The sequence below is a fragment of the Parambassis ranga genome, chromosome 15 (genome assembly GCF_900634625.1).
Source record: "Parambassis ranga chromosome 15, fParRan2.1, whole genome shotgun sequence".
In the NCBI taxonomy this organism is placed as follows: domain Eukaryota; kingdom Metazoa; phylum Chordata; class Actinopteri; family Ambassidae; genus Parambassis; species Parambassis ranga.
Genome location: NC_041035.1, coordinates 19,948,114 through 19,974,842, shown reverse-complemented (window position 1 = coordinate 19,974,842; position 26,729 = coordinate 19,948,114). Strand labels below are relative to the sequence as shown.

At 48.2% G+C, this 26,729-nt stretch overlaps 2 protein-coding genes across 2 annotated transcripts in view; one reads left to right on the top strand and one right to left on the bottom strand.

Moving 5' to 3' along the window:
• The window catches only part of ttc7a (tetratricopeptide repeat domain 7A), a 34,553-nt gene extending 17,413 nt beyond the window's left edge, over window positions 1-17,140 (top strand). The window contains exons 17-21 of the mRNA XM_028423956.1: window positions 1,896-2,012; window positions 2,892-3,004; window positions 3,500-3,634; window positions 5,613-5,815; window positions 15,447-17,140. Of these exons, the coding sequence (XP_028279757.1) occupies window positions 1,896-2,012; window positions 2,892-3,004; window positions 3,500-3,634; window positions 5,613-5,815; window positions 15,447-15,665 (787 nt within the window). The 3' untranslated portion in view covers window positions 15,666-17,140. The remainder of the gene's footprint in view (window positions 1-1,895; window positions 2,013-2,891; window positions 3,005-3,499; window positions 3,635-5,612; window positions 5,816-15,446) is intronic.
• Window positions 17,141-21,609: 4,469 nt separating this feature from the next.
• On the bottom strand, window positions 21,610-26,492 carry stpg4 (sperm-tail PG-rich repeat containing 4). Its single transcript, XM_028424054.1, has 7 exons — window positions 26,466-26,492; window positions 26,333-26,392; window positions 25,627-25,872; window positions 25,336-25,400; window positions 25,137-25,182; window positions 22,015-22,119; window positions 21,610-21,684 (listed from the first exon to the last, which is right to left on the bottom strand). Exons 1-7 carry the CDS (start codon window positions 26,490-26,492, stop codon window positions 21,610-21,612), a joined length of 624 nt encoding a protein of 207 aa, XP_028279855.1.
• Window positions 26,493-26,729: the final 237 nt, after the last annotated feature.

Below are 26,729 nucleotides of genomic sequence, written 5' to 3'. Positions count from 1 at the left end.
TGCAGAAATAAGATTTCTAGATGAGCAGATTTTTTTTTTTGTCTCAGTTGTTTATCAAGTTTCTTGCTTTTTGAGAGTTTCCCTCATACTTCCTGTTTGATTTTGAAAGTCTGGTTTCCTTGTGTGTCTCCATCGGTTTTGCTTTGTTGGTTCTGGTGCCTGTTTTGGATTTCTTTTCTCCTTTATGTAAAATAACGCTCACCTTTCGTTTGTTTGGTCTGTTTTATTGTCTCCGTTTGGCTCCTTCAACTCCTTTTCCACTGCAAAAAAACGGGGGATCCTCCAGGAGAAGCTAGAGTAGGCTGCTGGAGACAGGGAAGCCTAGAGGCAGCATCAGGATGTGGGCTGCTTCATAATCCAAGTGGACCTTTAATAGGTCAGCTTAAGCCCCTACCCTCCTTATTTTCTGTGGCCAATCAAAGGCTGAGCTAACTGCAGGCCGTGTCCATCTGTGTTTGTGTAGTTACACTCACTGCCAGAAGGGGGAGACAAGAGTTCTGCACTGGAGCTTTAAAGGGAGACTGAGTTCTTTGTGCACACTCACACACAGATGCCCACTCTGTCACATTTCAGTGTTTACACCACCACAATGCTTCTAAATGCTTTGTCACACTGCTAATGGGAAGCACAGAGATGCACACTGTCACACACACACACACTCACACACTCACACACTCACACTCCTACTGGCAGGCGTATCCTTAACACTCGTCCCTTGGCAGCACTTGTCATCTGCACGTCAGTCCCTTCCTCCTACACACACACACATTTTCAATTCTTTTCTTTTAAAAAAATCCCTCCATCCTCCCTTGAGACACACACACACACACACACACACGCACACACTCACTCACACTCTCACTCCCTTCCCCCATTTGTCCACCGACCTGTGAGTCAGTAACGAGGCGCATTTCAACAAGAGTTTTCTCCCTTGACACAAGCACTCCACTATTGATCCTCACCCTCCCTCCATCTCTTCATCCTTCCCTTTCTCCTTCCCTCAACCCCCCCACCCCAACCAACACCACCACCTTCTGACAGGAGAGCACAGAATAATTGGAGGATCCTTCAACAACAGAGACGCAGCGGACAGCTAGGCAGGCGGGCGTCAGGAGCTGCAAACACACCAGTCTCTCTCTCTCTCTCTCTCCCTTTCCTCACACTCATGGATGAGTGATGCCCATGACAGACTGCATCCTCTGAGAGCTCCTTCTGGCAATTACTACACACACACACACACACACACACATCAGAGACTCCCACATCACTTAACCAGTTGTCTTCAACTAAAAGGGCTCAGTGGAAACACTCTACGGCCTCCACTCACCAACCTCCCAGCACACACTCACACACACTCACACACACACACACGTGCACAGAACTCTTAGAGCTCGTTGTTGATGACTATCTTTACCCTCTCTCTGCTTGTATTGATCCATGTGTGCATCATGCAACCACAAGATCTTTATGGCACCCAAGCATTTACCCAGAGCCACTGCAGCAGCTTCTCTCTCTCTCTCTCTCTCTCTCTCACACACATGCACGATCATGCACGTTTTGTTTTTACATCGCTGTAATTAGATAAGTTGTATGGACAACACTCTACCACCTGGGATCCACCTTTCCTGCAGATCTCATGTTTACACTCTTTTTCTTCTGGGAACAGTTGTTGTATGTTTATCGCTAATCATCATCAGTCATCAATAAGAACGGGTTTAACTGGGTTTGGGTGAAAATAATAAACAGCTTCAGGCTCCTTTACTCAGTTAAATTTCTGCATATGACTGCAGTTTCTGCTCTACTGTATAAAAACAAAACACAATCATGATGTGGTAATAAAAACACGGATTTAATGCTGAGTAACGTGTGTGTGTGTTTGTGTGTGTTTGCTTCAGCTTGCTGTTCACAAAGGTGAAGCTGGAGGAGGCCATGTTCGGTCCCGCTGCAGCCCTGCAGACCTGTGAGGAGATGTTGCAGCGCTGGCAGAGCCGCTATGATGTCAGCCGCTCCAGGTGAGCGTGCACATGAGAGCCATGCCGCTGTGTGTGAACCAGCAAGGGAGGAGCCTGCTGGAGTGTCCGCAGCATGTGTGTGTGTGCATGGAATTATTAAAAGGGTCTAGCGTGGTGATCTGAGTTTTTGAGATGTTGACTAATCCTACTTTTAACCATCAGAACAGAAGCGAATGACATTTTTGTTTCTCAACCCGCCACTCATAGAATGTTCCACCATCATGATTATGACGAATTTGAGTTTTTCCTTGATATAAATGTTCAAACATCAAATATACATGTAGCATTGTATAAAGAGATAATATATTTAAATAGCATAGATTGTCCTAAAAAAACAAGGTGCAGTATGTGTGGCTAACATTTAATATGACAGAGTAAGAGCCTGAGAGTAAAGGTAGTGACATTACCCTTTAAACAACTGTTAGGCCATAGGGGGGCCATGAGGGGGGCCATGAGGGCCCCAGTCCACCCTGCTCCTGTCACATGAACGGCCATGTCCTTAATTATGTGATGTCTTAATATAATTTAAACAAGTTAGTTGTATGTGTTTACTTCTGCTGTAAGATTTTAACATAGAGGTCTATGGGGATTGACTCAGGTTTGGAGCCAGCCCCTAGAGGCCCAGGAGGGAACTGCAGTTTTGGACTCGTCCTCATTGGAGGATGAAAGAGCAATGATCCTCTACACTACGTGACATCTTTATTTAGCTTAAGACTTTGATATCAGGTCCTTATAAATGTCAGGAACCCTCAGTCACACGTCAGTGTTCAGGACTGAGGGCGGCCATGTTGATGGTTGTTCTGACTACCCTTGTTCTGACTCTGCCTACCCTCCATAAGTGACTTGTTACTGAAGCCACTCTGTGTGTGTCTGTTACAGTGAGACAGACGACAGCAGCAGCATCCCGATGGCCGAGAGGACGGAGGTCAGCCAGGGAGCCAGGAAGCCCTCCATCCACCTCACCCTGCCAGACTTCCAGGACGCCTCCACCGGTCTGCTCTCACTCTGATTCCTTAGTGCAGCTTAGAATGCGCCACGCTGAATTGATCCTCTTTTTCTTTGGCACTGGGTAAACACTAGTGGGAAAGGTGAATATGTAGGTCAGCTGAAATCCCCCAGCTTTTGACCTCTTCTGGATTAAAACCGTGTTTGCTCGCCTGGTTCGGAGGGAACAGATGTGCTGTTTAAACATCAGCCATGTGCCGCACCTCTGCACCTGTGACTCCAGCCGTCTGCACGCTCACAGGAAGCGTCTTGATGTTCCACAGTGTTTGTTTTTGTCTGCTTTGTGTCATTCTGTCGGGCGTTTCATCATCCGTGTGTCACATTCGAAGGCCTTTGAGTTGAATTAGAATCATTTGACTACAGAACAAAGTGCTGTTTCTACGTGTTCGTCTGTCAGGATCTGGCTCTTGCTTCAGATTCAGCTGACACCGCTCTCTCTCTCTCTCTCTCTCTCTCTTTTTTCTTCCCCTCACCTGTGTCAGGTTCTCTGAGCCCTTCTACAGTTGCGGTGTCCCGCCTGGAGGCGGCGCTGTCTGAGGTGTCGGACATCAGCTCCAGTCGTCGCCAAGGACCCACCTACATCTGGACCACACTGGAACACATTTGGCTGCAGGCGGGTATGTCCGCAGCACACGAATACGCTTGTTCCATGTTTAACTCTTCCCGTGCGATGAGCCCAGCACAGCAGAGCCTTCAGGTGCTCTGAGGCTGAGAGTGATGCCAAACGTCACAAATCAGAAATCTCAACTGATGGCTGATATGCGGTTCTGTGCTCAATCCGACTTCTTTGTTGTCCTCCAAACCACTAGGTGGCGCCTCGTAATATACAGAGTCCGTTCAGGCCGCTGTAGGACCGCATGTGCGCATGCGTCGTGTGTTTTTTTTTTGTCCCGTGTCGCTCGTTCTTTAGTTTTTTTCCGGTTCAAAAGGCAGTTTATTCCTTTGTAGCCCTGTGGAAAATAAACTCGGAGCAAAGCTGTCGTAGTTCGACGGCTTTTGTACGCGACCCGGACACTGGCCCCATGAACCGGAAGTATCACGACGCTAGCGGGATTCCATAGCCGCATTTGCGTTCAGACCTGAGCCAGATGTAAGCCGATCCGGCTAGATCCACCTCCGAGAGGGGGACTGAAATCCCAGATACGCCCGAATCCCACTCTAGCCAGATTGATTTCCCCAGTGTGAACGGGGTCTTAATGAATGCGTGCTGTGCAGATGTTGCTATGAACTCTGTGTATCAGCAGGTTTTGATATGAGAAGGCAGCGGAGTGGGTGGTGGTCAGAGCAGAGGAGTGCTCTGTACCTGCACCGCCTGTGACCTCCGCTCTGTTAAGGACAGAACACCACTCATGTATCCTGTCATTACCTCCACCCCTTCACTCTGCCCGTGGAGGTTCACAGCAGCATCAGACGGCCCTCCGTCCTTCCACTCAGCTGTGGAGTGGATGAGGGGCGTGGGAAGGGGGAAGCCAGCGTACCAGCCTGAGCGGCGAGCGGTCACGTTCCCGATGGCCTGATACAGATTTATTATTGTTTCCATGTCTGACCTTTGAACTCTGCTGAGAACGGGGAAAATAGAGGACGCTTCTGTGTGTGTGTGTGTGTGTGTGTGTGTGAGGCCAAAGGGTGTGTCCCCTCACTCAGCCCCCCCCCCCTTTTCCCAGCATTCCTCTTCTCATGGGTCACTTCCTCTCAATCTCACATCCTCATCGGAAAGCACACACACACACACACACACACCTGCAGACATATAAACAGCCTCTGTACGTGCGAACACTGATCTGACAGCCGTGTTTTTCTTGCTGAGAGCTCAGGTGAGCCTTTATGTAACCGCTCAGCGGATACTTTTCCCCAAAATGAAGCTATGAGGAGGAACCCTGAGGCAGCGTGCACGTATTTCCCATCTGTGTATCCACGAGACGCAGGTAAACAAACAAAACATCCGCTACCAAACACACACACAGGGCTCCTCTGAGTTCAGGAGCAGACGGCGCTTTTTACATATTTACACAACACTCTGCAACACACACACACAAATACACACGGGTAGCAGTGTGTGTGTGTGTGTGTGACTCAGGAGAATGATGGACAGCTCTCTGCTCTAGACAATGGTCTGCTGCAGAGTGTGTGAGGGCTTTATTGGTGAAGGAAGTGGTGGTGGGCGTGATTTTCAGTGTGTGTGTGTGTGTGTGTGTGTTTCCTCATCTTCCCAGCAGCACAGAAAGGAAGGCCGGCGTGCTTTAGTGTGTTATGGCCATATTTAGGCAAGAGTTTTGTGACTTCCCAGGGCACCGCATCACTCCCAGCCTCTCTTTCACACTGTGTGTGTGTGTGTGTGTGTACTGCTGAGCTCATAGTTTATCTCTGTCATATGATGTCACTGAGAGGATTAATACTCTCCTCCTTTCTTTTTTAAATTGAATGTAATTATTTTGCACCGTCCATCATGCGTTTGTGTCTCTTGAAGCACCTTGAACTGCACCTGACTGAAAGATGCTTTACAAACCGTCTCTGATTGATTGATCTTTTCTCTCCATCCTCACCTCTCCCCCTCTGTCCTCCCCCTCTGTCCTCACCCGTCCGTCCCTCCTGCAGGGGAGCTGTTCATGTCGGACAGCCGGTTAAAAGAAGCCCAGTTCTGCATCGCCGAGGCCAGCGCCATCTTCCCCAGCTCGCACTCGGTGCTGCTGCAGCGGGGCCGTCTGGCGGAGCTGCGGGGTCAGCTGGACGAGGCCAAAGGGCTGTACGACGAGGCCCTGGCCATCCATCCCACTGGAGAGCGCATACTGGTGCACATGGTGAGCGAGTGTGAGGCTGCAAAAAGGAATTATGTAACTCTGAGAAGTGTCACACAGACACACACACACACAGCGGTCAGCACACACACACGCACACACACACAGACACACACAGCATGCATGGATACACTAACACATTTTAAGTGCCTTATTGAGTTTATTAAATTAAAGCTGACGTAAGAAGCAGACTGAACATCCAGCCTACCATACGACTCAACACACACACACACACACAGCGATCTGCTTGAGTTCACTAAACTTTGTGTTACACAAGAAATTCAGTTTGGTTATATATGAACTCTAAACTACACACACACACAGATACAGACTATAAACATGATTATTGTTGTTGTTGTTGTGTGAGGAGTAAACGGTGAAAACACACAGCTCGCCTCACACTGATGAACACCAAGCATTAATAAATCATAAAGATAACAATGGCTCCACAGTCAATAGCAGATGGAATATCTGTAAGTCTCGGCCGCTGCTTTAATGCATCCTGCCATGCCTAATCAATAGCAGATCAATACCTCATTAGGTGTGGTGCTGGTGGACCTGAACTAATGACTCCATTTAATGTTTTCTAAAGGTTTTACAGAAGGTTCTGCTCACATGTGGCTGCACAGTGATGTCAGTGTGTGGTGTGTGATATTAGCTTTTAGCCGCTAACGTCACCAGCTAACAGTTAGCGGTAGCTGTTTACTTTACAAACGTCTAATTGTCTAAAATATAACCATAAAATGAAACATTTATCAAACTCAGTGGACACGTTTAGGCTAGCTGTTAGCATATAGCTAGCAGTATCTCTAGCATGGCTAGTTGCTGTTAGCTGCTAATGCTAGCCTGTGCGGCAGCTGCTGTCAGGACTGTGTTCATTATAGTGCTAATTATCACATTACAGCGCCGTCATGTTCTCCGATGTGTTAATTCGGTGTGGGCAAACTTCAGATTTCAGAAAATAGAAACAAATACATTTTGGTCCCCGACCAACAGAAATAAAGACAGAAAGCTTTCTCTGTCCTGATCACTCCCCCACATTCCTTTCATCCTCTCTCTCTCTCTCTCTCTCTCTCTCACTGCTGCACTATAAAGATCCTCTCTCGCCCACCTCCTCCCACTCTCTCGCTCAGTCTCTCTCCCAGTCTGTCTTCCAGATGATCCACCGGATTAACCACAGCTGCTCTGACCTTTGACCCCTCTCTGTTGTCATGGAGCAGGGACCAGAGAGGGATATTACTTAAATCCAAGATTTGCACGACGATCACACACACACACACACACACACACACACACACACACACACACACACATATAGACAATGGCTGTTGTCTCCATAGTTACCAAAGATGTGCTGCTTGATATCTCTTTGACCATGTTGTTACCACATAAGGCTAATGCTTTTGCTCCTGCTGTGCACTTTGTGATTGCTGTGTGTGTGTGTCTGTGTGTGTGTGTGTCTGTGTGTGTGTGTATGTGTGTGTCCAGTCCCACTGGGATAGACAGAGGTATGCATCTCTTCCATATTTGGCCTGTGGGAGAACCAATCCCAAGGGGTGAAAAGTTGAAACAAAGCCAGCTGGCAGAGTCTTACTCTGGGTCTCTTACAGGACAGATGTGTTCTCAGTCTGAGTGTGTGTGTGTGTGTGTCCCAGCCAGCCTTCCTCTGTGGATTTATGTGCACATGTGGACTATTTGTCCTTTTTTTTTTTAATAAACAGTGCGTGCTCTGGGATGTTGTAGTCGGCAGTAATTGACCCAAATGCAAAAAAAAACCTAATAAAATAAAGAATCAGCCGTATGGAAGGCTTTATGCTGCGGCATGTGTTTTTTGGACGTGCTTTGTGGTGAATGGCTGCATTCTTGCATTGTGACGGGGCCTAAGTGGGACAGTGTGTGGGACATTTTATTTGGAGCACTTCCCATATTGGCGGCTTGCATCAGCCTGCCAGGATACGACCTACAGTCGCTGCTGCTGCTCCGTGCGGCTTCATGAGTTTATTTCTGTACTGTATCTGCTGCGGACACTTTGTGTGCCAGTGGCCCATTTACTCCACTCATGCCTTGAGGGGGAATTCTGCTGATATTCTTGGTTGATATTCTTACACTTGAGCTATTATTCTGCAAAAGTACATACTGTACTTTCCTTGAACGTTCGAGAGGCTGTGGCCTCGCGCTGGAAATCCTCTGATTTACAGAAGAAATGTGACTTTTTTTGAAGGTTAATTCAAGTATTTTTTTTGAAATGTGGCCCATATTTTCCTGATGTTCTGGGTCTAAATGATTAATAGGGACGAAACCAGCGTTAGCAAGAAAATGCACACAGGTCGTCAAAATACCGTTAGCTTACATCATCAGCTCTTCCTGCAGGTTCCTCCCCTCATACAACACCTTTGTTTAACAAGTGTTAAAACAGGTATTACTCATATTGGAAATTATTATTTTATATTTATTTGTGACATAAATCAAAGAAACGTCCTGATTTTTTCAGCGTCCGTTTGGTCACGCTGGCAGGTTTTAAGGCTCAGTGAATTAGCTTAGCCAGCAAGAGCAGAAAATCCAGCAGAATATCAGCTGAGCTTCCTGCCAGTGACACACACACAGTTAAACTCTGTTAGCAGAGCAGAGGCAGAGCAGCACACGCCGCGCCTCTCTCACCGGAGCGCAGTCGTAATTCTCTCCACAGTAGATGAGGAAAGGGAAATGTGAGTAAGGGAAACCCATAACTGGAAGCCGAACAGAAGCTCTCCAAGCCCCTGCGGTGTGGTACGTAATAACACACCGCCACCATCGTCCTCCACTTCTCCACCGCCTTCCTCGCCGTCCCTCTGCATGCTCCCATCAGCCGGCTTCAGAGCATGTGTGTGAGACAGTGACTCACAGCTCGGGTCAGCTGCTGGTTTCAGAGTATTTTTGGATGGATGAGGGTGTGGTAGTGACAGAAACCAGTATAGGAGTGTGGTATGTGTGTATACGTGTGTGTGTGTGTTAAAGATTTTCAGTTTCATTTGTTACCAGCATGTTTGGTCCATGGCAGCAGCAGCAGCACTGATGGCAGCTATTAGACATGTTTCTGTCTGTGCTGTTAACCTCATTATGGTGTTTAGTTGACGTGTGTGTGTGTGTGTGTGGCATGTGCTGTGTGTGTGTGTGTGTTCCTGATGGGTAGCTGATCCCTGAACCGCGGCCCAGCCCTGCTTCCGGCGATGGTATGCAATGAATCTGACCCACTCCCAACATCCTCCACATCTCCTGTTCTGTAGTGAAGCCTGCTCTGACTCAGACACACACACACACACACACACACACACACACACACACTTTACTTTTCCTCCTCTGTCCAACAGCAGCATATTCACACACAGCTTCACATATGCATGCATACTCTCAAGGACGAGGACTTGTGCTCATTGAATTAATCGCGTTCCAATTATCAAATGCCCCCCCATCTCTCTCTCTCTCTCTCTCTCTCTCTCTCTCTCTCTCTCGCTCACACTCACACACAGTCTCTCTTCTCTGTGTGGGTGGGGGTGGCTGTCAGCTGATTAGATAATGCAAATACATTATTTATAACACTTTGCTTCGCGGCTTTATGGGATTGCCTAGCAACCAGGGAAATATATTCTATTGAGCAAGACCTCTGATAACCATGGAGAGAGAGAGAGGGAGGGTGAGGGAGGGAGAGAGAGAGAGGGAGGGAGGAGGGGGGCAAACAGAGAGACGATTGGGAGTTGGCTGCTGCCTCCGTTGCTATGTATGGCTCATCTGGGCTTACTTATTTTTTCCTCTTTCTTTGACGCCTCTCTCTTTTTTCCTCTCTCTCTCTCTCTCTCTCTCTCTCTGTTTATTGTTCCCTGTTCAGCTCTTCCTCACTCCCTCCCCTCCTCCCCTCCTTCCTTCCTTCCTTCCTTCCCTCCCTCCCTCCTTGTCCTTTTTCTTTCCTCTGTGGCTCCACTATCAGCCCTCTCTCTCTCCTCTCTCTCTCTGTGTGACTGACTTTTATCTTGTTATATATGTGATGTAATCAGTAGAAAGGTGGGGATGTACTTGAGGGAGTCATTTGTAGCAGCACAAATACACAAACAGACATATGTACACACACACACACACACACCATCTACGTGCATACAGATTCTCAGTAAGTCAGTTATGATGTAGGATACATTGCCCGTTGTTCGTGTGGTGTGGCGCTGGTTAGCTGCCTTGCTGGTTGTTGTTGTGTTATATTCTAGTGGGATATTGGAAGTTTGTGAATGTTCCATGTTTCGAGAGTCAGGTTTGGCAGCCGGTGAGCCACTCCACCAAGCTTGGCTTCAGGGTGGGGCCCCGGATACCCTGTTCTGGCCCAGGGGCGGATTGCTGCCCCACTAGTGGAGGAGTTTAAGTGTCTCTGGGTTTTTAGTTGTGAGCTGATTCTACTCTTGATCCCTGCCCCCATTTATTTATTTTGTGAACGCTTCGGTATCCTCCTGGATGAGGTGCTGGAGGTGGCTGGGGAGAGGGAGCTAACCCTAACCTACGTATACCGAGACAGGATGGTGCGCACACACACCTCCATTCAGCTTCAAACTCTGAGGATCTGGTGAAGACCGGCCGGCCTGTGCTTCACTTCAGGAGCTGCTGTAGCTGCTGATGATAGAGGAGAAGAATCGCTGGTGTACAGTTGTGAAAGGTGCAGCAGGAGTGTGTGATGTGCGTGTGTTCGTGCGGTCAGAAAACTAAACAGAAAACTGGAAATCCGCCTAACGAACATCTGGATAGATGAATATTCAGGTCCAGCCCGAGCAGCTTGTGACTCACAGCGCCTCCATCTGTCAGCTGTGGTGCTGCAGACAACAAAAAACAATAAAGCGGCTCTACCTGCACGCATGTTTTTAATCAGACTCTACAGAAAGGGACCGAGAGAAGTCAGGAGAGTGGACAAACTCAAGCCTTTAAAATGTTTCTGGCATGGCACTAATAAAACTGCTATCTGTGGGTTTTTCTTTAATTACGCCCGGCCATCTGCCTCCAGTGTTACCTCGGCTGATCCCATCGGGCTTGGCAGCACAGGTTTGCTTCTTGTCGTGCCATTTAAGTACAACTGAGCCGAGCGGAGCCAAACGGAGCAAGTGGGCAGTGGTGCCTTTCTTCCGTCCTCAGAGCCAACTCAACTCGGCACAAACTTTTAAAGAAGCAACACAAAACATTTAATTAAGAGCATCCTCACCCTCTTCTTCGTCAGCAAGATGAAGGCGAAAATGAAAAAGGATGTCTCAAACAAACAAACACACACACACACCCGACTGAGATTTGATTATGGGATTGATTGTGGAAATGAGTTTTTGTTCTTTGCTGATGATGCTCATATTTCATACAGAGACACGTGGGATATTTATTAGATAACTTCTTTATTATCTCAAAGTTGTGCTGGGAGCTCCAGCTTCAGTATAAAGACAGATGAAAGCTTTCAAACAGTGTGAGCAGAGTGTGAGCAGGTTACAGGACTCAAACACACACACACACTGTGTGATTTAAACCATCAGCGCCGTGTAGATGCTGCAGAGACGGCTAAATTTAGAGCTGCAGTCTGCTGCTGCCCACAGATCTGACCAGACAAACCGGAAGACAAAAATCAGGGTGAAATGCTTTAATTACACTTCAGTGTGTGTGTGTGTGTGTGTGTGTGTGTGTGTTCGGCTCCATGATGTCCACAATAATGCAATTTGACAGCCAGAGGCGGGCTGTTATGTCACCCAGTAACCATCTGTGGAACCCCTGCAGGCTCTGCACATCTACATGCAGGGTAACACAGTGGCCTGCTGCCCTCCGTCTGAACCCAGAGCACAGCCTCCACCTGAACCTGCAATCCCAGGCAGGCGAGGTGAGCTGGGGCTGCTTCAACCTCCACTTTAATGACAGCTTAATGTACCAACAGGAAGTGAGTCAGTCCCCACAGACCTCCATGTTAGAGAGAAACTTTACAACAGGAATAAACATGTTTACAGCCTGGGACAAGGTTCACAGGTCTTTTACATAACTCACCTGAGAGGAACCAGTTGAGGTGGTTCAGGCATCCGGTCTGACTCCTCAGGCTTGAACCCGTGTGACCCTGCAGGCTGTTGTCAGGGTACTCTCAACATCTTCACTCTCAGCCTCTTAACTTTTAAGTCCTCACTATACATGCTGACCCTTATTTCAGGACAAACTAGACGATCCAGATGTGCCAACATTCTGTATAGCTGAAAGTGAAGCAGAGCCACCTTGGTCTTAAGCCAGAAAGGGGAGGAATGTCCTCTCAGGATCAGGAGCGAGTTACTGCCTCCAGTGGGGAAGTATCTCAGGGTCTTGTTCATGACTGAGGGAACAGGGAGTGTGAAGTCAACAGATGGATTTGGGCAGCCTAAGGTCCACTATAGTGAAGAAAGAGCTGAGGCAAAAGCCAAAGATAGGGCGAGAGGAGCTCAGTCATCAGGACGAGATCAGTGTAGGTTGTTGCTCCTCCACATTGAGAGGGACCAGTTGAGCTGGTTCAGGCTCCTGTTCAGAATGGCCCCCCTGGGCGCCACAAGGAGGAGGCCCTGGGGCAGACCCAGGACATAATGGAGAGAGGTCTGTGTTTGACCGCTTAGGCTGCTGTCCCCAGGGAAGTGGAAGAAAAAGGATGGATGGATGGATGGGTGGATGGACAGATGGATGGACAGATGGGTGGATGGATGGATGGATGGATAGATGGATGGGTGGATGGATGGATGGATGTATGGGTGGATGGATGGATGGATAGATGGATGGGTGGATGGATGGATGGGTGGATGGATGGATGGATGGATAGATGGATGGATGGATGGATGGATGGGTGGATGGACAGACGGATGGACAGATGGGTGGATGGATGGATGGATGGATAGATGGATGGGTGGATGGATGGATGGATGTATGGGTGGATGGATGGATGGATAGATGGATGGGTGGATGGATGGATGGGTGGACGGATGGATAGATGGATGGATGGATGGATGGATGGGTGGATGGACAGACGGATGGACAGACGGGTGGATGGATGGATGGATGGATGGACGGATGGATAGATGGATGGGTGGATGGATGGATGGGTGGATGGATGTATGGGTGGATGGATGTATGGGTGGGTGGATGGACGGATGGGTGGTTGGACGGATGGACGGACCATTATCCTGGCTTCCTGGTTCCACCTCAGCTCCGCCTGTTTGTCTGTATTTTGATTTAACAGGAGTTGAGGTGGACTCAAGACAACATGCCAACATGGCGACAGTCATTATTCATAAATATATGGGTGACATAATCCAGGTGCAGAGAGGGAGAAAGTGTGTCGCCATGGCAACGTTTATGTGTGATCGGGGAACACTAGTTTTCATTCTTCACAGCTGTGACTGAAGCACAGAGAGTTCCTGCAGTTTTATGATCCGTAACTATTTTATTCTCATTTTAGAAATTGTTCAAATATTTCGTTAAATGTTCTAATGGCAATGTGTGTGTGTGTGTGTGTGTGTGTGTGTGTGTGTGTGGCTTTTGCTCCTGTGTTTATAGAGTATACACAGTAGTGTTTATTTGATCAAGCTGCTGATGTAGAAGCATCAACTTTTCCATGGTTACCACCATAACTGACACAACGTACAGATGGAAGTGTGTGTGTGTGTGTGTGTGTGTGTGTGTGCAACAAATGGCCGAACCTGGCAGTAAGGAATACATAACGTCACACATACACACACACTCTCACACACACACAGACTTGCAAAGCTGTGTGTACATCCTGTGACAAGCTTTCTGTGTACCCAAGAGTTTTGTTGTTCCTCTGTGTTTTCCTCATCGCAGCAGTGAGGAAGAAGGAAGAAAGAGAGAGAGAGAGAGGGAGCGGGAGACAAAGAGTGTGTGTGTGTGTGTGCACGTGTGTGTCTATAGAAAGTTGCATCAGAGCCCCTAGACAGTTTTGTGAATTTCAGCCCAATTAATCTGAAGCTTGTGAGCAGAGACTGCATAACAAGACTCGTCTGTCTGACCTCAGGCCAGCTGTGGTGTGTGTGTGTGTGTGTGTGTGTGTGTGTGTGTGTGTGTAACTGATAGTCAAAGTGAGGGAGGGGGTGATATTGTGCAAGCTGCCTGTCACCTTGTGTGTGCATGTGACACTGTGCTGTGTATGTATATGTGTGTTGATGTGTGTGACTCCATTCAGTTGGTCAGTTGCGTGACGCCCTTTTCTGCCCGAGTCAAACTGAGCCGAGCTCCAAAAACAAAATGACACACACACACAGACACACACACACACACATGACCTCTAACATGGTGACAACAGATAATGTTCTTCTGTCTTTTACACAGCCCTAACCATGCAGTGTGTATCCACACTTCGCTCCGTCCTCCCTCAGCTCCTCTTGCCTCATGCACACAGTGTCTACATTACATCCACACAGTGAAGACACACACACACGCACACACACACACACACTGAGGCAGTAAACACGCAGCACGCCGCTCCACATCAACACTTTGTGATGCTTGGTTCGTGCTTCTGTAGATTTGTAATTTTGAGCGTCTATAAAGTAGAGAGGTGAAGATAATCTGTGCCGCAGATGCACAAAAAAGGGCTGCAGTACTCCAAACTTCAACACCCAGAATGCACTGGGCGGCTTGCTGCTGCTAATCTGAGGCATTAAAGTGAGGTTAAACCTCTGACTCGCTGCGTCTGTTTGGCTGTCTCTTCCTGTTTCTTTTGGGGATCATGTCCACGTGTGGCCCAGCTGTCCCCGCCTGGTACCAGGCAGCTCTGCATTGCCCTCCTGCACAGTGGGTTAAACTGTGGAGTCCAGGACAAGTATGTGGAACTTGTGGAAGCAGATGCTGGTCAATGATGCTACAAAGCTGCTTCAGAATCTGTGAACTTTCCCTTTAACCGCAGGGAACACAAACACTCTGACTGCCCTGTGACGGAGCAGAGTGTCATTCTGTTTACATTAAATAAGCAGGACCAGTCAAACTGGGCGTGTTTCCCTTCACCTGGAGGCACAAAAACCGTTTACTGGTCTAAAAAATGAGGCCACGTTGTGGGAAATCATCGGCGCTGCTGTGGATCTGTGCACAGGGCCTCCTTCTAGCAGACCCTAAACACAGCATCAGCTTTCATTTGTGTGTGTGTGTCTGTGAGCCTTTGTGTGCACCCGCCTCCTAACACACTGCATGATCTTTCTGCTCCTAATCTCATCATTCCTGGATTTTCTGCCCTCAGTTGTACAATCCCAGTTGACTCTGGTGAAAATGTAGCTCAGTCAGTTGTTGTGCTTGTTTTTCTTTTTTTTCAGGCATTATAATCCAAAAAGCCACCATCTGCTTACTTGATCTTATCATGCAGTAAAAATGCTTTAATGGTTGATATTTAGGATAAAAAAACACAGTGGGGACGAGGTTCTGAAGTTACATTCTCTGTTCTGTATTGTTAACATCAGCGTGCCATAGGTCAACTTTTAGCCCCTAACTGAGGTTAATTCAGTTTTAAAATGCTAAAATGAAACTCCTAAAAACCACCTAAATCCCTGTCTGGTTTGTGAGCGGAAATAAATCCTATTTTCACATTTCTGACATCATTTTAAAAGCCCGGAGATAATTCGCATTTCTTCCTCTGCAGGGCCGCCTGCTGGTGAAAAGCGGCCGCGTCCACCTGGGTGAGAAGGTTCTGCGCGACGCCGTTCAGGTCCACAGCATCTCCCACGAAGCGTGGAGCAGCCTGGGAGAAGCGCTACAGTCTCGGGACTCCAGCCAGGCCCCCGACTGCTTCCTGACGGCCTTGGAGCTGGAGGCGTCCTGCCCCATCCGGCCCTTCACTGTCATCCCCAGAGAGCTCTGAGAGCTCCCGCTGTGGGTTATTAAGCGCTGGACTGCTGGTCGGTTTGCTTTCCTGCTGAGTGGGACGCGAGACAATTGACACCAGCCTGCTGTTACAGCCATTAATAAAAATGAAGCTAATGCTAGGTTAGCTTAGCACATAGCCTCCTGCCAGGCTAGCTTCCATGCCACACATGGATCCGAGGTCAGCTAAATGCTAAACGTAGCATTTTGGCTACGGTTTCCAATGACAACAGTCTGTTAGACCTCAGTGGAGGTCCTTTATCAGCAGGATTGGCATAAGGGACGAGCGCTGTAACCATGGCAACATACCCCTATAAAATGAGTCCCTAAACCTCACTGAACTGGTCTCCCGGTTGAAAATATGGCTAGTGTGCAAGAGCTCTGCTGTAACAACATTTTTTACGACGGGCAGGAAGTATAGACCGTAAATAAAGATGAAGGATCTGTGACATCACAGAGCTGATTTGACCACCTGACCGCCGCCATCTTGCACCAGTCTGCACTCGTTCTCTAAAATCAGTTAGTGTGTGACCCAGAAACATGTGATGCCAACAGCCAATGAAAAAAAAGAAAAAGAAAGACAACAGGAAGTAGAGGCAATATCAAAACAACCATCGACTCCTCCATGACTTGATCCAAACATGGATCTTTTTCTTCGTTAAACGTTGGCGGTTGGCAAACAACAAATTGATGCTGATTATCGCCGTGGTGACAGTTTGACGCGTCCTGTAGTCTGTGGTCCCTCATCAGGTGCAGGTGGTCAGTGTGTGATGCCCCAGTCCTTCAGTCGTCATACAGACATCAGCTGAAGCCAGTCTGTGAGTTAGACATTTTAACATGGAGGTCTATGAAGAATTAACTCACTTCTGCAGTCAGACCCCCCCTATAGGCCGGAAAAGGAACTGCAGGTTCTTCTTATGCTGGTTTAATTTCTCAGCCTCACCACACAGACTAATGCAAGGCTGGTGTCCGTGCTCTTGTGTGACCTTCAGTGGGTTGAAACATGTTTTTTTCTGTTTTATTTAATGAATTAATAATTGATCAGTGACAGAGGTCTTTGTAGAAAGGAACTACTGTTCTGTAATAATCCGGCGGCAGAGATGTGCTGGTTACATCTTGAATGTATAGAGTGGAGTGGGCGGAGCCAAAGCTTCTCTGCAACTGTATGTCAGCCAGTGAAGTATGTTTGACAGATCTTTTATGCACACACACACACACACACACACACACACACACACACAGACACTCATGTATTTTCTACAAGACGCATCCATCATTCCATATGGCATCATCGTGTGTTTTTATGCTGTGTATCTTCATGCATGTGTGTTTGTTTTAAATGATCCCTCTGGGGTGTTATCAGTCCCTGTTCTGTTTGTTCTGTTTGTACGGTAGGCGTGTGTGTGTTTGTGTGTGTGACTCATCTGTTCATATTACTCTAACAACAAAAACAACAATGGCTTTTTAAAATCACTGCTGGATGCCGCGTCTTCACCTGCCTTGTCACTTGTGACTAATGGACATCACTTCCGAGTGCCTAACCACATTAATGTGAGCAGTGGGACTGGGCTGCCGGCTTATGTAATACTGCCAGCACAGTTTTCTGCCTCCCTCCTCCTCCTCCTCCTCCTTCTCTCTCTCTCTCTCTCTCTCCCAGCTTGCCTGATGTGATGTGATGTGGCTTGGTTGCCTAGCAGCCATCCCCTTGTTTGAGTAACTGGGGAAGCAGAGAGATATCTGGTCTGCTGAACAACACACACACACAGAGTGAAAGGCAGATAATGCCCCAGTTGTGTGGTTCTGCAGGCTTGACAGTGTCTGTTTGATGTCTGCTGTTACCATGTGAGGTAGAAGCCAGAGATAATCAATGTCTCAGGCTACTGTAAATTGAATTGTGTTATGGGAAGAGTCCCTGCCTCTGCTGTCAGCAAAACACACACACACACACACACATCCTGTTTCTTACCCTCCCTGCAGGGCTACAAGCACTAATCCCTGCCTTCTCTGTCTTTTTTAAAACCTCCACCGTTGCCCACGCTCCCATCGCTCCCAGCAGGAAAACCTCTCATTCATCAATACTTCGATTCTTTTTTGGCACAGAACTTATCGATCACTGTCGCCTCTTCTCTGCCGTCCGAACAAAAAAATCTATTTTTACTTTTTCCCTCCTGGTTCGCCAGCTCTCCCTCGCTCCATCCTCTCCTCATTAGCGCCGTGTGAGACACCTACACAGGGACTCCAGGAGATGAATGGTCTAATCCCAGAGGGGAAGGAGTGAAACATTACACACACACACACACACACACACACATAATGTACATGCATACGTTTTTGTGTGTGCGTCATCGTGATGTCAGAGCACCCATGCTTGTTGCTCTGGTTACGCTCTCTCACACTGAGTGTGTGTGTGTGCGTGAGATATGAGGGTGTGGTGCTAGTTAGCAACAGGTCTTACGTTTTCAGGTAACACACTGGACATGTTTCCTTCACACACACACACACACACACACACTTCATTAGACTACTATGACTACTACTAGACTAGTAATAAGTAGTAACTAGTAACTAGACTAGATGATCATTAGCAAGTAATCATTTGTTACGTGTTAATGATCATTTTTTACAGTGATACTGGATCAAATACTGATAAATTATTATGGATTATGGTTGAGCTCTCTTGAGTGAGTTGTGTTGTCTGTGTGTGTCTGTCTTTGTGTGTGTGCCTGTGTGTGTGTGTCTGTGTGTGTTTGTGTCTGTGTGTGCACCTGGTATTCAGGCCATGTAGGCGGTTGTGTGTCGATGCCAAACCCTGCAGGGGTGCGTGGAGGTCAGGAGCCGGGCGATGCCAAGAAGGAAACCATAAACCATCATTGTGATGTCCAAACAAGGCCGGGGACGGAGTCACGGCTGGGTGAGGGGTGCGGCGGAGGTTATGAGGATCAGATGTGGTTCCATAATCTCATTTATTAATAAAATGATGGTGCACATAGCTCATCTTCCCTGAGGAGGAACACGCTCCAGCTCAGATCAGCGTGGCGGCGGCAGTGCTGTGAGGCGCCTGAAGGTGAAGGGTTAATTCTTAGAAATACTCAGACAAGCTGTCTCTGAAGCTTTTGAATCGCACATGATGTGAACGCTTGATGCTCAGTGGTCGCCATGTTGGCGCTGATAAAGCTTCTTTATCGTCTGTTCTGGTCAGAAGCAGTGGAGCGATGTGATTGGTTGGCAGGCAGATGGTCCATCCAGTCAGTGTTTTCCCACCTTTTTCAAATGATTCTGTGTAACAAAGGGTCAAACTGTGGCTTTAACCCTTTAAAAACTGAACAAATGTCTGTGTTTTCAGACAGACTGCGGCCTGTGTTCCTGCAGAATAACGGCTGCTTTATCCTCCACCAGCCAGCAGCGCTCTCTCTCCCATCAGTCACTCCCCACTCACCTGATAGCCCTCCAGCACACACACACACACACACACACACACACACACACTGCGGCACTGCCAGCACCATTACCCACTTAAACAATGACCTCCCTTGTTCGCTAACAGTCGCCCATTGGAGCTGATTAAACTTTTAAATGTAATTTAATAGAAGCGTGATGTCGCTCCAGTGCGTCTGTCAGAGGTTTGAGGAGGTGGGGGGTGCAGCGGGGGTGGGGGGGGGTAAAGGGACACCTGGCGGTGTGTCACACTGCCCGCTGAATTCCTTAGGTGGTCAGTCATGGCCCTCAGCGTGGGCTGAGGTGATGAGAGCGAACATGACCTGGACTTACAGAGGACAGGAGTGAGCAGCACCTCTGAACCCTCCTCCTCTCTGTCCGACCCTCGGGGTGAAGCTTCCTCGGGTGGGGGCATCTCTGATGCCTGGCGGCCATTTTTAGTTCAGCTCGCTGTCACTGTGAGGCGGCACCCACTCCGTCGTCCCACTCCGGTGTGGGATAAGCCGACATTCTTGGCGTCACATTTTCTCCGAGTTAGCGGTTAATTTGACATCCTGGGCTCCAGCTGAGCAGCAGGGTCACCTCCAGAAACACAGATTTATTCGCAGGTTCTTCTCATGTTGCTTCCTGAATGTTGACCTGATCTCATTAAGCTGTTCTCGGACAGTGGAGTGGATGTTTGGGCCGGCTGTGCAACCCTCTCCGACACCAGATGTTCTCATGACCTTTGACTAACACAGTTCCAGTGAACCAGGAAGTGCTCTCAGAATAGGATGGAGGTGTAAGGAGCCTCCAGGCCTCTGTGATCATCTTTAATAATCAATAATATGTATATTTCTTTAATAATATGCACACAATGACCCAGTTATGGCCCCGCAGGGCCTCAGAAGTCAGTGTACGCACGCACATGTTAGCAGGTTTGCAGGTGTGTTTTTAAAACGCGGAGGATCAGGGGTGCGTGCCTGCGTGTGCATTGGCGGCATTGTGCCGCCGCGTGCGCAAGCTTTGAAGTAATGTGTGTCTACGACGCGCAAGCTTTGATTGACAAGGGAGGAGCGGGCACCTCGCCGTGCCTGTGGCCACAGCAGGCAGCGGAGGATGGAGGGTGTTAAGTCGTCAGTATGAGGCATGTGTCAGAGATCAGTGCTGGACTGTGGAGATGGGCCCAGCATGGGTGGGAGAGATTACTGGGGGCTTGGTGCCTTGACCACAGGCAGAATATATCCTCACATATGTGCTCAGAAGCAGTGGGTACAGAGGTTCAGCCTCCAGAGGGGTGGTGTTCCTTCAGAAACTGAAGGACCACTGCACGCTGCGATTACAGTAGATGTGCTGTGATAACGTTCTGCGAGGCTTCCAATGAAAACACTCCTGTCATGACATGTGAGAGATTCCATTTGACGCTTCAGGTCACACGGTACCACCAGCAGCCACTCAGGTGGGACGAGTCGAGCGAGGCGTCTGGACTTGTAGAGATTTCCTGAAGACGCTTCGCTGCTCATCCAAGCAGCTTCATACTATCATGAAGATGATTGTAGCTAGCATAGAAGTTAGCATGCTAAAACCAGCTACATTAGCTAAACATTACATTATAGTCTAAAACTAGCATATAGTCATTAGCGTACAATCAAGTAAACATTATTAACGTGCAGCCAGTAAAGATAAAGACACAGCAGCCATTTCTGCTCCAGTTATTAAGACATGCTGAGAGATCATCTGTCCATTTACACTCTCCTGCCCAAAAAATCAGCTATATCATTGTTTTTAATGCCATTAAGCGTCGCTAAATGTGTTATTATTCATGCTATAAAATCAATACGACACTGAAATAAAGCTCGGTGAAGTGGGTTTTAATCCTTGGATTAAGCAGAGAACCCCTTAACACACCCCTGAATCCTGCTCCTAACACATCTGCATGGTGTGTCTGCACATCCTGCTGCTGTCAGCGTCTACACCTGCACGATCCTCCATGTAAAAGTGACTTCTGTCTCCTCAAACTAAACGCGCGGCCATGCAGAGTGGTTAGCGATAAGAATAGCTGTTTTATTGTGTAGCAGTACCTTGCCCCCCCCTCCTAACACTGACCGTGTTATCTGAGGGTGCAGCATGCCACACTAAGCTATGTGCATGTGATGCATGGCTGAGCAGCATTCCTCCTCCTCCTGAGTGCATCGCAGGGCAGAGATAGTAGAGAGGCAGAGCAGCCTGACTGCCAACAAAGAGGGCGGGAGGAGATGAAGGGAGAGAGAGCCATGCCGGGAACATGTAGTTAAGTGGAATGAAGTACCCTTTGTTGCAGATAAGATCATTCTGCTTCCCTGGCCGGCGTCACTAAAGCGATTTGAACACAACCAATGTAGCTGATTATGTTGTTGGCAGACCACGAAATCCCTCTCTGACATGCAGATAAACACCGGTCCAAGAAATCAGAGCGAGCGCTCACACAGGTTCTCTTCATGGTTTATTTCAGATGTAAGACAGGCATGCTGGGAAATGAAGTAATGTGGCTAAATCAGCGGCCTGTGGCCCCCGTACTGAGACGACTTCCACCAGGGTTCATAAGCTCCAGGTCCGGGGGTCTTCTGTGAACACACACACACACACACAGCGCTAACAACAGGAGAAACATTGCATGGCGGGCTGGAACCATCTGTGCTTATCTGCGTCTCCTCCTTATCTGACCGACGTTCGCTTTCTGTGCCGTATCCTGTTACATAATCGTGTGGTGTTCCATTTTATTACGGGAATAATCCCAATCATCACTAATCTCTTTGAAATTAGATGAATTTCCATTAAAAGTATGATAAAAACCATCAATAAATCAAATGTGAACATGCCTCAGATGCACTTTTACTTCACTCATAGTCTTAATGCTGTCGTGTGTTTTCCCACAGGAGGGTCGGTGAACTCACCGAGTGCACGGCGTGGAGTCGAGGCAGTGTGGATCTGAAGCAGGAAGTGATGCCTACAGGCGGTCTGGTCTGTGGGTGGTAGAGCCCCGGAGCCGGTCCCTCTTTCTAAGGTGGTGAGAAATGACAGCGAGTATTGACTGATGATCATCGATATGTTGCAGAGCAGTCATGATTAGTGACACACGGGTCAGGTGACATGAAAACATGTTAGCATGTTAGCACCTCCTGCATCTTTAAGGAGGCTAAATGCTAACAAGTGGCTAAAATGGCCTTCCGACTACAGATGTTGCACTTTGTAGTTTGCAGTAGCGTAGCATTAGCTTTTTACTTATGGTTTTAAACATAAAAACTGTAAACGTTTTGATATGTTTTACAATTATCCTGCTCAGTTCAACAAAACCGGTATATTTTCTGCAACAATCCAAAAGACGGGGGTTAGCATAGCTACAAACATGGATGCTGTTGTGTCTTCTTCTTCTCTAGATGACCATTAAAACACTTTCTGCCCAAAAGGAGCCATATTTGTGTTTGTACACTGATGCTCACATGTTAGCTTTAGCATTCAATGTTAAGTTTAGCTAATGTAATGGCTGCAGCTAGCTGGTTACATGCTAACTTCAGATCCCTCCATGAGACAGGAGTGTTAGCTGGTTTACAGCTAGCTGCTGCTAGCATATATCAGCCCTTTGGGCATCAGAGTGTTAGCTTATCTCGTAGGATGCTAACTGGAACTGCACTGTTCTTGAACAAAACTAGCCGACAGTTAGCAAACTCAGTGTAAATCAGCCGTCGTGACATTTTGGAGGTCGGCTCTGATCCATCAGGTCACCTTTCAGCCTCTGCCAGCAGGTCTCTGGTTTGAGCGTGCTCAGTGTGCTCAGGTTCTGTCAGCCTCTCCCTCCCTTTGCCTTTCACTTCTCCTTTCTTCTTACCCACTAACACACATACTGGTCATCACCAGCGGCGTGCCATGCAGAAATAGCATCACCCCTCCTGCAGCCTCCTCCCCAGACATAAAACTGTGGCCCTGAACAGAGGACCAGCCCGGCTCTGACAGTCAGGATGCTGTCTTCCTCTTCCTCCTCCTCCCCCTCTGCTCCTTTAAGGCTGCTACCATTACATGCCACTTGATCCCTGCTGCCAGTTCACCTGATCCCCTGTGATCCCACCACCACCACCACCACCACCTCCTCTGCGGCTGCACCTGCCTGATGCTCCCAGCGGTGCTACTGCAGGTGTGTTTGACCGGAGTGTGTGGACAGCAGCGTGTGTGAGCCACAGCAGCTGGCCTACTTTCTGCTCTGGCACAGCGTGTTGGTGGTGGGATTAGAACGGCTCTCCTGGGTGGTGGAGGTAAAAGGCACACCCACGTCCACGAAGCTTTTAAACGCTAACGAGTGCACCGTTAAAGCACCAGAAAACCCTTCATGATGTCATGATGACGTCGCTGTTTGGGAGGCTGTTCCCTCATTACCAGGTTCTACCAGCTCTCTCTTTAGTTAGCATGATGCTACACTCATGAATGTCCTGCATTCCATGTTGTTAGCCCCTAGTGGCTGCAGCATGAACTGTAGTTTTTAACACTTTCACATTGGCTTCATGTCTGAGTCCCGGAGGCTGCTGCATTAAACCACGTGGAGGTGTCAAAACTGCAGTTCCTCCACTGGCCACTCGAGGCTGGCTCCAGAAGTGAGTCAGTGCTCATGACTTCACCTTTCTTTGATGTAACTCACAACAACAGATGCATGCAACCCAGAAACACCTGAGGAGGCCGTGGCTCCATGTATGACATGAGGGTTCCTCCTCTGGTGACACTGATGGCATCCATCTGATGCTGTTTCAGCTGTTAGCATGCAGCCAGTGTAAAGATAATGATTGTGTGTGTGTGATCCAGCAGTGAGAGTTTCTATGATTGTGACTTTAATGTAAAGAGGCTCTGTGATGTTGTTTATCATGCCAATGAACAACATGTAAATCTGGGACACATCGGCCCTAGGACGCAGAAATACTCAAATCAGGGAAAAATGGGAACATGTATCATATTTTGTTCTTCTGTTTGTTCCCTGATATGACGGCTAATATAAAGAATGTGCATGTATTATTATATGAAATCATGACATAATGTAGCCTAGACTGTCCTGAAAAAACAACAAGGTACAGCATGTATGACCAACACTTGGAAGTTACAGTAGCGTTTTAAACGATGTGCCGCCTGAGTCGTGTCAGCCGTTAACTTAGGCCCCGTTCACACCGGAGAAAGTCAGTCCAGCTAGAGTAGGATTGAATCCAGATCGAACTGGATACATTCAGACCTATTTACAAATCTGGCTATCACACTCATGTGTCCGCGCTCAATCCAGTTTATCTCGGCTTCTCTGTTGTCCTCCAAACCACTAGGTGGCGCCGTCCCGTGTCACTAGTTCCTTAATTTTTTTCAGTTCAAAAAGCAGTTTATTCCTTTGTAGCCCTGTGGAAAATAAACTCGGGGCAAAGCTGTCGTAGTTCGATGGTTTTTTACATACGGCTTTTGTACGCGACCCGGACCTCCGAGAGGTGGCTTGAGATCTATCCAGATATATCCAATCCTAGCTGGATTGATTTCCCTAGTGTGAACGGGGTCTATTATCTGCAGGACTTGTGTGTCTGTTTGACCTTTGACCCCCCCCCTTCGCTTTGCCACCACTAACAGCAGAAAACTGCTCCTGACTGCGCAGTAATGACACCCTCGGGGTTTCTTAGCACCTTTCCTTCTCTGTCAACACTCTGCAGCTGCCAGCGCTGCTCAAATATCCATCAGCTGCCAGCACGGACAGAGCGCGGCGGCTGCAACATGAGGCACAGCGGACTGGTCTGCCGGCGCCGCGACCGCTGCTGCTGCTGCTGCTCCACCATAACAGGCCCTCTAATAGGTCAAATGATACAATCAGACAGCCTGCTGGGATCAGTTTTCCGTGACCCCTGCGGTTGTCATAACCAGCTCGTGTACAGCACATACACCAGATACACATTAGGTCACAGCTGGTAACCAAAACCTTTTGAAAGTATATTGTAATGAAGCCTTTTTGTGGGCAGTGGAAAGACTGAATGGTCCTAATAACTGGCTTTGGTGACCAGATACTTACAGGTGGAAAGCTGATCCGCTGCACAGTCGACCGAAACATCACATGCCTGCAAGAACAGGAGAGGGGGGGGGGCATGATCAGAGGAGAGCAGGGTGCTGATTGTTCCTCCATCTTTGAGCTGTGAGGAGATGAGAGGATGGAGGCCGCCTGCTCGCTGTGATCTGACAGTCACACAGAGGCTGTTTGCTGGAGAGCTTACTTGCAGCGAGTCTTCTCCGCTGGCTGTGCTGTCACATCGTAGTGGCACGGCGAAGTGTTTATGTGCTGGCGCGGGGAACAGAGATAAAGAAGTGTTTACACTCATGTGACAGCATCACCGTCGGTTCACGCTGCCGGCGGCGCCGCCTGTGATGCCGCAGCGCTTTGAAGAACACCTACTGTACTTTAACCAATGACAAGATGATGTCATCAAAAACATGAGGAAACACCCAGAATGCACTGGGCTGGAGGCTGACAGACACAATATAAAACATGCATGTCTGAACCCCACCTTGTCTTCGACAGCGGCTTCGGGCCGCGGGCAGCTCTTGAAAGAGTACGTCGCCCGGCGGGCCAGGACCTCCTGGGTGGAGCTGGTGTAGCCGTACGCCCCGGGCAGCAGCAGGTCGCCCTTACGTACACCCAGAGTCTGAGCTTTTCTGCCCACGCCTTTGAACCCGTAGGTCCTCCTCACAGGGTTCAGCTCAGCTTCCTCGATGAAGTCTCGGATGTGATAGACTCCCGGGCTGGGCGTGTCCTGGAAGAGTCTCATCATTACTTTTGTTACTTTTTAGGTTTCTTGTACATTTTTTTCTACATTTTTCTAAATGTATTTGAGCAAATTTGTGTTTTTTCTCATACATTAGCACGTTTTTCTCATAAATCTTTCATGTTTTTCCCCTTTTTGAATTTGGAGGGTGTTTTTTTTCCCATTTTTTTTTCGTTTTTGTCATAAATTTGTGGTGGTTTATCCCTTTAATTTGAGGTTTTGAGCCAGAATTATTAGATTTTTTTTTATCAGATTAATATTAATCCACACAGTGTCCAGACCAGAGATGGACCACAGAGCGCTGCGACTGACCAGAATCAGTCCATTAGTCAAATCATGTGGACCCAAACCGCCCCACATATGGTGGCTGTGAATGGGCCTTTGCACAGTTAGGTGTAGTCGCACTGTGCAGTGCAGCAGCCCCTCCTCTCTGCAGTACGACACCTACTTTCAGGGTCCCCAACCACCAGCTGCCGCGGCCGCACAGGTCCGCCTGCTCGTCATTGCCCTGCAGGTAAAAAGACGAGCACTCAGTGGACTCCTGCTACCTGCTAACACACTAACACTGTGGAGGGTCTTACCTTATCTGTCCTGCTGCCACCTGACATGACTCCACATGGACGCATCCTGCAGCACCTGCTGAACAGGAGCTCCGGTGACACCTGACCGCCATTAAACCTGCCACTGTTACTATAGCAGCGACTCCACTGTGGATCAATTTTTCAAGGAGCTGGCCTGCTGGAGAGCTAAACTTAGACTCCAGTTTGACTCAGAGTCCGACACCATGACTGCATGCATGCTGCAGGCAGCCATCAGTGTCCTGATGCGTCTCCATTATTGGAGTG

What these genes read in the sequence shown, in the direction of transcription:
- stpg4 (XM_028424054.1), bottom strand. Translation starts at nt 26,492, where the DNA reads ATGTCAGGTGGCAGCAGGACAGATAAG. An exon ending in GGTGGTTGGGGACCCTGAAA is followed by an intron (nt 25,873 to 26,332) that starts GTAGGTGTCGTA and finishes AGACTCTTCCAG; the next exon opens with GACACGCCCAGCCCGGGAGT. An exon ending in AGCGGATCAGCTTTCCACCT is followed by an intron (nt 22,120 to 25,136) that starts GTAAGTATCTGG and finishes TCACCACCTTAG; the next exon opens with AAAGAGGGACCGGCTCCGGG.